This window comes from Colobus angolensis, unplaced genomic scaffold (assembly GCF_000951035.1).
Source record: "Colobus angolensis palliatus isolate OR3802 unplaced genomic scaffold, Cang.pa_1.0 Scaffold18, whole genome shotgun sequence".
NCBI lineage: Eukaryota > Metazoa > Chordata > Mammalia > Primates > Cercopithecidae > Colobus > Colobus angolensis.
Window position 1 is genome coordinate 1,965,087 of NW_012114932.1, and position 13,678 is coordinate 1,978,764.

Genomic DNA, 13,678 nt, shown 5'->3' on the forward strand with positions numbered 1-13,678 from the left:
AATCTGTAGAAGGCTTTATCAAAAAAAAAAAAAAAAAGAAAAAAAAGAAAAACACCACTACTGTAATTTCTCCTTATCTGCCAGCAAATACTCATACTGGAATGCCTTCTTTTTGATACGGAGTTTTGCTCTTGTTGCCTAGGCTGAAGTGCAATGGCATGATCTTGGTCACTGCAACCTCTGCTTCCTGGGTTCAAGCGATTCTCTTGCCTCAGCCTCCCAAGTAGCTGGAATTATAGGTGCCCACCACCATGCCTGGGTACTTTTTTGTATTTTTAGTAGAGACGAAGTTTCACATGTTGACCAGGCTGGTCTCGAACTCCTGGCTTCAGGTGATCCACTTGCCTCAGCCTCCCAGAGTGCTGGGATTACAGGTGTGAGCCAACATGCCTGGCCTGGAATGCTTTTAATATTGTCTCAGAAATATCTAATAAAAAGTCCTCTGACAGTTCCTGACAAAATATTTTAAGTGAAGCTAAGACAGGACATGAAATAGTTCACAGAAGAAACTATCCAAGCATTTAAAAAATGTAATCTTATGAAATCTCTGTATCACTTACTCAACATTTAAATATAACAAATCCTTCATGACACCTTGAACCTGACTATTATAATCAATGATAACAACAGATCAGGGGAAAAAATTACCGAAGATATGGCCTTTACTTAAGGTTTAGTAGAAACACATATCCCAAACACACTTGTAGAAGCCTTGCTTCTTCCAGTGTTACAGTGCTCAAACAACTACACAAATCCTGTAAGACCACAGGCCCTTCTCCAGTGAAGCTAGGAACAGACCTTATCTGCACTTAGCTTATTTACATGCACATAAGCATAATGGGCAGATGCACTTCAAAATATAAATGACTTATTTCAAATGTCCTACTACAGCAGGATAATTTGTCTTTATAGTTTGTTTTATAATTAGGGGCACATTTTTGTAATTCATTCATTCTTGGATGGTTCACTAGAAGTCATGCGGCTCAAAACGAGGTATTACATGAGAGCAATATAGAGATTACATAATAGCAGTGACAGGTTTCCAGATTAAAGCTGTCTCATCTTAGTGGTATGGTGCCCAAAGGTTTTCATAAACTATCTATTCATTTGTTAGAATAGCTATGAAAAAAAATCTTTCTTGTGGGGGGTAAAAAAACACAACTTTGCCTAACCTGAAGTGACCCAACAAGCAAAAATCTCAGTTGTTCATCCCCCTTCCCACATTTTGGTTTGGTCTCTAGAACATACAGAGCATTCCCCTAAAGATTTTCAGAACACCTGTCTTTCAGTCTTCATCAGAGTAAAATCTCCACAAGAGGCCAAAAGCCCACGGAAGAAACTCCTTGTAGGCACATTAAATTCTAACCTTGGAACAAACAGAAGGCTACCTGAATCCCTACACTGAACTATATTTTATGGTCATGCTGTGGCTTTCCTTAAGGGATGACTACAGGACTGTTGTTACAGATCCATGTGTCTGATTCTTCGAAGTTGCCTACCTAAAATTTCTCTAAAGAAATTTATATTAAAGATAAGTGCTTGAGAAGCTGGTAGTTTTATTCCTCAAAATAATAAAATGTTCCCCACATCCTGATTATTTCCTTATTTATATTTTTACTGTTATTTTAACAAATGTTTTTCTCTTGAAAATCCTGAAATGCTTACAGAGTACAAAAGAGAAAACAATAGAGCAAATGATTCCCAGTAACCTCAAAGAAGTGAGAGTGGGAAAAGGTTTGCCACATAGACTGACGTCATACTCTTTTTCAACCTAACATCCTTAATCCTTAAATTTAAATTCTTAATCCTTAAATTTAATCCTTAAACCTTAAATCCAAATAACAATATACTGACCTCTGCTCAGCTGACCACTTAGCCACTTTAGACTAGGAGCCCATGACCTTACCTCTTTCCTCTAGTGAAAATAAGATCGGAAATCATTTACTAACAGGTCACGTTAAGTTAGGCATCAAACTGCAAATTTTTTTTTTTCTCACTCTGTTGCCTAGGCTGGAGTGCAGTGGCGAGATCTCAGCTCACTGCAACCTCTGACTCCTGGGTTCAAGTGATTCTCGTGCCTCAGTCTCCCAAGTGGCTGGGATTCCAAGCATGTGCCACCACACCTGTGGCTAATTTTTGTAATTTTAGTAGAGACGGGGTTTCGGCATGTTTGCCTCAGCCTCCCAAAGTGCTGGGATTACAGGTGTGAGCCACCGCGTCCGGCCCAAAACTTTTAAAAGGCTGGGCACGGTGGCTCATGCCTGTAATCCCAGCACTTTGGGAGGCCAAGGCAGGTGGATCACCTGAAGTCAGGAGCTCAGGACCAGCCTGACCAACATGCCGAAACCTCGTCTCTACTAAAATTACAAAAATTAGCCACAGGTGTGATGACACATGCTTGGAATCCCAGCCACTTGGGAGGCTGGGGCACGAGAATCACTTGAACCTGGGAGGCGAAGCTTGCAGTGAACCGAGATGGCGTCACTGCACTCCAGCCTGGGCCACAGTGAGACTGTCTCCAAAAAAAAAAAAAAAAAAAAAGGTTTGCAGGCCGTGTGCACCGTGACTCACACCTGTATTCCCAGCACCTTTGGGAGGCCAAGGTGGTTGGGTCACAAGGTCAGGAGTTCGAGGCCAGCCTGACCAACACGGTGAAACCCCGTCTCTACTAAAAATACAAAAAACTTAGCTGGGCTACAGGGCGTGGTGGCACGTGCCTGTAATCCCAGCTACTCAGAAGGCTGAGGCAGGGGAATCGCTTGAACCCAGGAGGCGGACGATGCAGTGAGCCAAGATTGCACCACTGCACTCCAGCCTGGGCAACAGAGCGAGACTCCATATCAAAAAAAAAAAAAAAAAGAAAGGTTTGTAGATCAACTTGGATTTAAGGATGATAATTCTTCAAAGCCAAGGAAAACATGAAATTTGTTTTGCTCAATGAACAAGATAAAAACTGCTGCTACTTTCGCCACTCACCTTCCCTTGGGTTCTTGCAGAATGAACAGGAAGATCGGTGCCCACCAATACTTGCCTTACACTGTAAGGAAGAAAGAAATAATTCAATTTGACTGAAAATATTTTTTAAAATCTTATGTATATCTAACAGTGAAACCTTTCAAAAATTAAACAAACAAGCCATATCCCAGATCCCCTCAAAGCTTAAAAAAAGAATCTGATATTCCCCACTGATCAGAGCTGGCAGATAGGATCTAAAGAGATACTTTTTGAGAGCTACCTTCTAACAAGGCATCTGGGACTTTGGTGCAGTGCAAATGCCTTTGCCCTGGATAAAGATTCCTATAGGAAATATGCTTAGAAAACTACTGTTAAATGGTTTATAGAATACTACTGTCTCGAAGCCATTTATAGTCCATACCCAAAACTTGGGCCTGAACTGACTGTGAGATCCCCAATCACATTTTGCTAGAACTGAGAAGAATTCAATTATCAACTCCTTTCTCAAACACTGATAATGAGGTACAAGGTAAGAGGAAGAGATACAGATAGTGTCTCTGGCAGCTATCTAAAAGACATTGAAAGGCAACATTCACTAGCCCAGAATAAGGGAAGAGACTTTTTTTTTTTTGAGACGGAGTCTCGCTCTGTTGCCCAAGCTGGACTGCAGGGAAGAGACATTTTTAATGTGAATATAATTATTCTTGTCTGAACTTGTGAACAAAAAGTCAAACACACGGCCCAACCCTGAAATCCCTCAACTTTTGCTACTGAGCTTCCAAACGCCATGGGGGCAGAAACTTGGTTTGCAGGAAATCAAAGAATAAGAACTATAAAGAGGATAGTATTTGAGGAGGGCCTTATAGGGCGAGTAAAGGTCTGCCAGATGGAGTTGAGAAAACAATAACAATAGCAGCAGTGGCTAATTCTTTTCTTTTTTCTTTTGAGATGGAGTTTTGCTCTTGTTGCCCAGGCTGGAGTGCAACAGCATGATATCGGCCCACCACAACCTCCACCTCCTGGGTTCAAGAGATTCTCCTGCCTCAGCCTCCTGAGTAGCCAGGATTACAGGCGTGTGCCACCACACCTGGCTAATTTTATATTTTTCAGTACAGACCAGGTTTCTCCATGTTGGTCAGCCTGGTCTTGAACTCCCGACCTCAAGCGATCCGCCCGCCTCGGCCTCCCAAATTGCTGGGATTATAGGTGTGAGCCACTGCGCCCAGCTGGCTAATTCTTTTTTTTTTTTTTTTTTTTGAGACGGAGTCTTGCTCTGTCGCCCGGGCTGGAGTGCAGTGGCCGGATCTCAGCTCACTGCAAGCTCCGCCTCCCGGGTTCACGCCATTCTCCTGCCTCAGCCTCCCCAGTAGCTGGGACTACAGGCGCCTGCCACCTCGCCCGACTAGTTTTTTGTATTTTTTAGTAGAGACGGGGTTTCACAGTGTTAGCCAGGATGGTCTCGATCTCCTGACCTCGTGATCCGCCCGTCTCGGCCTCCCAAAGTGCTGGGATTACAGGCTTGAGCCACCGCGCCCGGCCCAGCTGGCTAATTCTTAAATAGTACATACCGTGTATCTGGCCTACGTATATGTCATCACTTATTGATCCTGACAACCCCAATAAACTCCATGAAATGGGTACTCCTATCTCCTCATTTTGTAGATGAGGAAACTGAGTCCTAGAGAGGGTAACTCACTTAAGATCACTATAGTCAGTTATTTCATTGTTCCCTTCCCTATAAACAGATTATACACATGCACGCACACACACACACCCCTGTTCACTGCCAAGTGGCTGTCATGCCTCCCCACAGGGGGAGTATATATCCTCTCTCCATTGTCACCCTTGGTCATGTGCCTTCCTTGCTTTCACCAATAAAACATGAGTGAACATGACCTACACTAGGTCTAAGAGAAGGCTTAGCAGCCACTGCTTGTGTGAATGAACCTCTCTCTCCCTTAGCCAGAAGGACACTGCCCCATATTGAGACTGTTTCTTCTGTCTGGGTCCTGGGTTGAGAAGCCACGTGGAACAGAACTGTAGCAAACAACCCATAGTCCCTGACATGTAATGTGAATGAAGAATATGCTTGTTGTTTTAAGTCACTGGGACTTGAGAGCTGTTACTACAGGAGAGCTGCTGTAGTAACTGGTGCTATTCGTAAACATATAGATCAACAGAATAAAACCGAGAATCTAGGAATAAACCTATAGATTATGGTCAACTGATTTCTAACAATGGGGAAAGTGCCAATGGGGAAAGAATAGTCTCTTCATTAAATGCCATAAAACAGGCCTGGCATGATGGCTCATGCCGGTAATCCCAGTACCTTGGGAGGCTGAGGCAGTTGGATCATTTGAGGCCAGGAGTTCAAGACCAGCCTGGCCAACATGGAGAAACCCCAACTCTATTAAAAATACCAAAATTAGCCAGGTATGGTGGCATACGCCTGTAATCCCAGCTACTTGGGAGGCTGAGGCACGAGAATTGCTTGAACCTGGGAGGTGGAGGTTGTAGTGAGCCAAGACTGTAGCACTGCAATCCAGCCTAGGTGACAAACAAAGACTCTGTCTTAAAAACAAAAACAAACCCCATAAAACTTACCTATTTTATGTGTACAATTCAATGATTTTTAGTAAATGTATAGTGAACAATCCCCACAATCTAATTCTGAAACATTTTCATCACCCCCAAAAGAAATCTAGTGGAGTTACCTACCCCCATTCTTACCCCTAGGGACACGGAATTGTGCAATGTATGGTGTACTGTGTCTGGCATAGTGTTTTCAAGGTTCATCTAGGTTGTAACATGCATCAGTACTTTATTCCTTTTCATTGTCAAATAGCATTTCATTGAATGGATATGCCAACTTTGTTCATCCATCAGCCAATGGACATTTTGGTTATTTCCATTTTTTGGCTATTATGAATAATACTGCCATTAACATTTGTTTTAATTACAAAAAAATTTAAATAGGTACATAATAAACTTAAACATTTTCTTTTTTTTTTTGAGATGAAGTTTCACTCTTGTTGCCCAGGCTGGAGTGCAATGGTGCAATTTCGGCTCACTGCAACCTCTGCCTCCCAGGTTCAAGCGATTCTCCTGCCTTAGCCTCCCGAGTAGCTGGGATTACAGGCATGTGCCACCACGCCCAGCTAATTTGGTATTTTTAATGGAGATAGGGTTTCTCCATGTTAGTCAGGCTGATCTCCAACTCCCGACCTCAGATGATCCACCTGCCTCGGTCTCCCAAAGTGATGAGATTACAGGCATGAGCCACCACGCCCGCTTAAAAAAATTTTTTTTGAGACAAGGTCTTGCTGTGTCACCCAGGCTGCAGTACTAAAGTACAGTGGCACTATCATGGCTCACTGCTGCCTCAACCTCCTGGTCTCAGGTGATCCTCCCACCTCAGCCTGCTTAGTAGCTGGCACTACAGGCATGCACCACCACACCCAGTTAATTTTTGTATTTTTTGTAGAGATGGGGTTTTGCCATGTTGCCTAGGCTGGTCTCGAACTCCTGGGCTCAAGTGATCTGCCCACATCAGCCTTCCAAAGTGTTGGGATTACAGCCAGGAGCCACACCTGGCTGACCTTATCTCTCTCTCTCTCTTTTTTTTAAGAAAGGATACTCTCAAGAAAGTGAAACATAACACACAGAAAATATTTACGAATTATATATCTGACAAGGGATTAATATCCAGCAAATATAAAGTACTCTTACAACTCAACAACAAAAAGACATGCAAATCAATTCCAAAGGGCAAAGGACTTGGTTGAACATTTCTCCAAAGGAGATATACAAATGGCCAACAAACACATGAAAAAAGACCCTCAAAGTCATTAGTGAAATGCAAATCAAAACCACAATGAGATATTGTTTCATACCCATTAGGATGCTATTATCAAAAAAAAGGGAAATGAACAACTGTTAGCAAGCAGGTGGAGAAATGAAGCCCTTATATATTGCTGATAGGAATATAAAATGGTATAGCTGTGGTCTATGAAAAAGTTTGCTAATAATAATAAAATAAACACAGTTTGGTGGTTCCTCAAAGAGTTAAATATAAAAGTACCATATGATCCCAGCAATTCCACTCCTGGATACATACCCCTAAATAACTGAAAACATCTGTTCAAACAAAAACTAGCACACAACAGTTCTATTATTCACCAAAGTCAGGGCAGAAACAACCCAAATGTCCATCAACTGAAGAATGGATGAAAAAAATGTGATATATTCATATTATTTAACCACAAAAAGAAATGAGGTACTGATAAATACTGCAACATACATGAACTCTGAAAACATGCTAGGTGAAAGGCCAACACAAAAGTTTACATATTTTGATTCCACTTATATGAAATACCCAGAATAGGCAAATCCATGGAGATAGAAAAAAGATTAATGGTTCCTGGGGACTGGGGGAAGACGAAGTGGCAAGTGACTGATTAACGATATGAGGTTTCCTTTTGGGGGTTTAAAAAAGGTCTGAGGCTAGATATGGTGGCTTACACCCATAATCCCAGAACTTCGACAGGCCAAGGCGAGAGGATCGTTTGAGCACAGGAGGTCAAGGCTGCAGTGAGCCATGATCACATCACCGTACTCCACCTTGAGAAACAGAGTAAGATCCTGTCTCAAAAAAAAAAAGGAAAAAAGAAAAAAAAAAATTCTGGAATTAAGCTGAACATGATGGCACCTGTAGTCCCAGCTATTTGGGAGGTTGAGGTGGGAAGATGACTTGAGCCAGCGACTACGAGACCAGCCTGGGCAACATAGTGAGATCCCGTCTCTTATTTAAAAAAAAAAAAAAAAAAAAAAGGCCGGGCGCGGTGGCTCAAGCCTGTAATCCCAGCACTTTGGGAGGCCGAGACGGGCAGATCACAAGGTCAGGAGATCGAGACCATCCTGGCTAACACGGTGAAACCCCGTCTCTACTAAAAAAATACAAAAAACTAGCCGGGCGAGGTGGCGGGCGCCTGTAGTCCCAGCTACTCAGAAGGCTGAGGCAGGAGAATGGCGTAAACCCGGGAGGCGGAGCTTGCAGTGAGCTGAGATCCGGCCACTGCACTCCAGCCTGGGTGACAGAGCAAGACTCTGTCTCAAAAAAAAAAAAAAAGTTCTAGCAAGTAGATAGTGTTGATAGCTGCACAACATTGTGAAGATACTTAATGTCACTGAATTAATGCTTCAAAATGGTTACAATGGCAAATATAATGTTACATGTATTTTATCTCAATAAAAGGAAAGGAAATATCTTCCTAAAATGATACCCTAAGGGAATATATCCATGAAATATGAGTACTTTGGCTAATGACAATCATAGCTATTCAAGTTATATTCTACTAATACAAATGTCAAGCTAAAGTCTTTACTAAATTTTTTCAAGTACTGTAACATTTTTAGTGTGTCAGGGCTCAGAAACTTTACAAATTTTTCATAATTATTTTTGACACTAAGTAGTAGCAATGAAAACAAATTATATTTTCATGCTCACTGCAATCAAACTGGACCTTTAAAGAGTATAGCCGGCTGGGTGCAGTGGCTCACGTCTGTAATCTCAACACTTTGGGAGGCCAAGATGGTGAAACCCCATCTCTACTAAAAACTACAAAAAAATTAGCTGGCGTGGTGGCAGGCACCTGTAATCCTAGTTAGTCAGGAGGCTGAGGCAGGAGAATCGTTTGAATCCAGGCAGCAGAGGTTGCAGTGAGCTGAGATCGCGCCATTGCACTCCACCCTGGGCGACAGAGCGAGACTCTGTCTCAAAATAAATAAATAAATAAATAGGCCAGGTGCGGTGGCTCATGCCTATAATCCCAGCAGTTTGGGAGGCCAAGGCAGATGGATCACTTGAGGTCAGAAGTTCAAGACCAACCTGGCCAACATGGTGAAACCCCATCTCTACTAAAAATACAAAAATTAGCCAGGTGAGGTGGCACATGTCTGAAATCCCAGCTACTTGGGAGGCTGAGGCAGGAGAATCGCTGAAACCCAGCGATTTCTGTTTCAAAAAAAAAAAAGAGTATAGCCTAAAATTTTAAATATCCCACTCTAAGAGAATATGGAGTTTAATAGAGGTAAAATGCCATGGTGTCTGAAGTTCTACACCCTTGGAAACCCAAGAATATCCAAAAAATGTACAACTCCTAAAGAACTAGTCTCTCCAAACCTACTTTTCCAAACAAGAATTCCTTTATGACCACCTCTAGGAGAGGTGAGAAGATATTATATGTCAAGGAACTGTTATGTTTATAACTGATAGAAATAATGGCACATGTCCTTGGGAAAGTGTCTCCAACTGCAGGTCCAGAACCCTCTACGGCCACATGTAGCAGCCAGGAAGGAGAAATTATGAATGACCTTGTCTTGACCTCCTCCTGTTCAACTGAAGTGACCTGAGGAAGAAGAGCTTCGTCCTTGGGAATGCATGTTAGCAGGCAGCCTTCCTAGAGATATGGAGGAGCTGTTATTCCAGATGCTTACTTCTAAAGAAAGAGATTCTTGGTACTTACTCGTTTGCAGTACCAAAAATCCAGGCTTGGTACATACTCGAGGGTAACTTCTTTGTCCTGGATCATTAGAGTTCCCTGTAAAGACAAAGACAGAAGCCATCAACATCAACCCTTGGAGAAATAGACAGAGACAGAAAGGCACAGAGAGCCTTTCCAATCCCCAAGCTGAAACATTTTATAAAGAGCGAGCTTAATTCACTGGCAAAAGGAAATCGCTGTTTTAAGCCACAGACCTGGGGCAGTGTTGCAGAGCAAGCTTTAGCTTAGGAAACGGGAGTGTGAGAAGGTAAAATCAGTCTTCGGCCTTGGTTCCTGTAGGTTAGGGTGCTGTCCTTGGGTGGGCTATGCCCAGTCTACCTGTCCAGAGGTCAGGTAATGCGCTCTCTTGAGTAAAGGCCCCCACCTAGCTCAGGAGCTAGCACACTATTAAGAAGCAAACTCTTCCTTCTGCACAGAGGCAGAGGAGCCCTCTTCATTTCCACAGCTATCTCACATCTCCTTGGAAAGGGAGTAAGGGCTATAACTTTAGTGCCTGAAAATTTTCTTTGAAACACTGGCTGTATGGCAAAAGCACCAGGACAAAGACATACAACATTGAAGACAGGAAGAAAGGAGGAAGGTGAAAGCTTCACAGCAAGTTATATCCTTACAGCAGGAAACTGAATGGTTGGTGGGAGCAACAGCAGCGGCGGCGGTATCACTCTGGCTTGGAGCCTATAGAGTGAGCTAGCCCTGAGATCTGAGGAGCAACCATTGGCAAGTAAGCCTCTGGGAAAGTCTGGCACAGGAACAGGTGGGAAAAGGGGCTCAACAAGCCTGTTAAAGAGCTCCCTTGCCTCTCCATTTTGGACAAGTCATGAATTCTATTTCACATTAAAATAAAGTTTTGTTTAATAAACACTAGCCAGCAGATATGTGTTGGAGAAGGGGAAAAAAAATTTCTGCCTACTAACAAGGGACCCTCACCCACACTTGAAAGTGAACTAACCGAGAATGCGACTCTGGAACTAGCCCCTGCGCTGTGTTCATTCTCCGCCCTCTAGGGTCCTCTGTGTTTCCTCAGACAGGGCTCTGAGTTATACAAGCCATTTCTTTGCAATTGGACCTCAGTTTCTTGCTTGAATCCATACATCTGTCAAATAATGCTTTACCTCTCTGCTTTTCACATCAAAAAAGTCAAGAGAAATACACAGGATAAAATTATTTTCTTGTCAAAACCAAGGAAAATTGCCCATCTAACCTAGGTCTTAGCATCTGGTCTGAGAAACTATTCCCTGGCTTGTTCTCAAGGCTAAGGACAATGATAATAAAAATTGCTAACATTTATTAAGCACTTACTCAGAGCCAGAAACTGCTAAGTACATTATCTTATTTAATTCCCTAAATGATCTGATGAAATAACATTATCTCCACTTTACAGATTAGGACCTACGTTCATAGAGGTGGGGTCACCCAGGTGGTGAAGGGCAGAGCTGGACTTACATCTGGGCTGTAGAGAAGGGATCTCCTGCTTCATTTTTCTTTTTCCTTTTTTTTTTTTTTTTTGACTGAGGGATCTCCTGTTTCATTCACCAGCTTCTGCTCAGTAATAGGGACAGGTAATCTGGCCTTAGGGACCAATCAGAAAAGAGACAGGCTCTGTATGCAGGGAAGGATCTGGGAAGGACCACTCTACCAAGCTCTACCAATGCAGGAAGTTCGTCAAGATGAAGCACCCCCTCGTTTTTTTGTTTTTGTTTTTTTTTTTTTGAGACAGAGTTTCGCTCTTGTTGCCCAGGTTGGAGTGCAATGGCGTGATCTTGGCTCAATGCAACCTCCGCCTCCCAGGTTCAAGCAATTCTCTTGCCTCAGCCTCCAGAATAGCTGGGATTACAGACATGCACCACCACGCCTGGCTAATTTTGTATTTTTAGTAGAGATGGGGTTTCTCTATGTTGGTCAGGCTGGTCTCGAATTCCCAACCTTAGGTGATCCGCCCACCTCGGGCTCCCAAAGTGCTGGGATTACAGGCGTGAGCCACTGTGCTCAGCCGTCTTTTTTTTTTTTTTTTTTTGAGACAGAGTCTCACTCTGTGGCTCAGGCTGGAATACAGTGGTGCAATCTCGGCTCACCACAACCTCTGCCTCCTGGGTTCAAGCAATTCTCCTGCCTCAGCCTCCCGAGTAGCTGGGACTACAGGTGCATGCCACCATGCCCAGCTAATTTTCGTATTTTTAGTAGAGATAGGGTTTCACTATGTTGGTCAGGCTGGTCTCGAACTCCTGACCTCATGATCTGCCCGCTTCGGCCTCCCAAAGTGCTGGGATTACAGACGTGAGCCACCGTGTCCGACCTAAAATGAACCCTTTTAAGCCCAGAGACAGTATATAACATCTTTAAGAGCATGGACTGTGGGTTGGGTTCCCTAAATTTGAATCCTGCCTCTACTCAATGATCTTCGGCAAGGTCCTTAACTTCTTTGTGCTTCCATTTCCTCATCTGTAAAGTAGGGACAACAATACCTACTTCTTAGGGTGGTTGTGAAGATTAAGTAAATTCATACATGTAAAGAGCTTAGCATACAATATAGTGAGGGCTCAAGAAATGTTGATCATTATAAGCCCTAGGAACCAAAAAAGACCAGCATCAGCAGGTGGGAGTCAAATAGCCACTCATTTCACCTTGCTTGCTTGCTAGGTATGACAATTTCACCACCCATTTTAATCTCCTGAAAGACTAAGCTTTCATAGAGAATGGTCACTACACATCAGAAACTGTATCTTTGCAACAGTACTTTGTGTTGTCAAATTACTGGTCCAGATCTTACAGTCTACTTAATCTTGCTGGCTTTTATTTATTTTCAGCACCAAACAGTATCTGGTACCAAAAAGGAGCTTAGTAAGCTCTTGCTGAATGAATGAAAGAATAGAGCCAACTATCGCTGGAGGACCTGGTGCTTAGTACACAGTGGCTCTGGAGGGAGATTTTGTTGTTGGAGCATACATCTATATACCCAATCCATAAAACATGTGGGTTGTCATTTGAACAGTGAACCAAAACAAGCCACTACTGTCAATTTCAGTCACCTGCAAATTTTGATTTCAACAGTTGGAGGCATTAATGGATTCAGGTATTTCTAAGGCACTTTATACTTCTCAGACAACAAAAATCTTCCAGTAGCTGTGGATGACATTTTGTTGAGGGTAGGGAACTCCTCTTGCCAGGAGTCTCCATCAGCACGTGAACTTTGAGATTACTTTTACCTCATGTGTTACAAAAGCAATGATTTCTTATTCTCACAGGATCATCTATAACTCAGGCAGTACTTTTTCTCAACCTGCACATAGTTAGACGTAAGCGGACAGTGACCACTGCTAAAGAATGTTAAATGGTTTTAACATCACTGTTGAAGCACGGCCAGTTGTTTCTTTTTCTCTCTTAAAAAAATTATTATTATTTTTCCAAAACCAAAAAGGGTCAATATAGCCAATTGCTTAATAAGAATAAGTAGTCATAGGACAAACCTGTACGAGAACAATTTATCTATGATTTGATTCCCCAGCTGCTATTATACGCAGGCAACCCAGATATACCAAGCACAGGTATGACACACATACACTGCACCCCTCCCCATTGCTGCCTTTCTCTGGATTTCAGAAAACAGAGACCTGTCAGTGTCTCCTAGGGAAGTAACCTGTAGGGAGTTAGATTAATGAATGGGTAGGATGATGCATCACCTTTAGTAGATGTCCATTCTTTTTTTTGAGACAGATTCTCGCTCTGTCACCAGGCTGGAGTGCAGTGGCGCAATCTTGGTTCACTGCAACCTCGTCTCCCAAGTTCAAGTGATTCTCCTGCCTCAGGCTCTCGAGTAGCTTAGAATACAGGCACCCACCACCACGCCCAGCTAATTTTTTTGTATTTTAGCAGAGATGGGGTTTCACCACGTTGGCCAGGATGGTCTCCACCTTCTGACCTTGTGATCCACCCGCCTCAGCCTCCCAAAGTGCTGGGATTACAGGCATGAGCCCCAGTGCCCGGCCGTGAATGTCCATTCTTAATTGCCTATTATCTATTAGAGTATCCTCACACATAGAATATTTATTTATCTTTTTTTTTTTGAGACGGAGTCTCGCTCTGTGGCCCAGGCTGGAGTGCAGTGGCCAGATCTCAGCTCACTACAAGCTCCGCCTCCCAGGTTTACGCCATTCTCCTGCCTC

General features: G+C 43.0%; 1 protein-coding gene across 1 annotated transcript in view; it reads right to left on the minus strand.

The window, feature by feature from the left end:
• RBM6 (RNA binding motif protein 6) overlaps positions 1–13,678 on the minus strand; it is a 146,750-nt gene that overhangs the window by 28,585 nt on the left and 104,487 nt on the right. The window contains exons 7-8 of the mRNA XM_011939304.1: positions 9,480–9,554; positions 2,977–3,037 (exon numbers count right to left, since the gene is read on the minus strand). Of these exons, the coding sequence (XP_011794694.1) occupies positions 2,977–3,037; positions 9,480–9,554 (136 nt within the window). The remainder of the gene's footprint in view (positions 1–2,976; positions 3,038–9,479; positions 9,555–13,678) is intronic.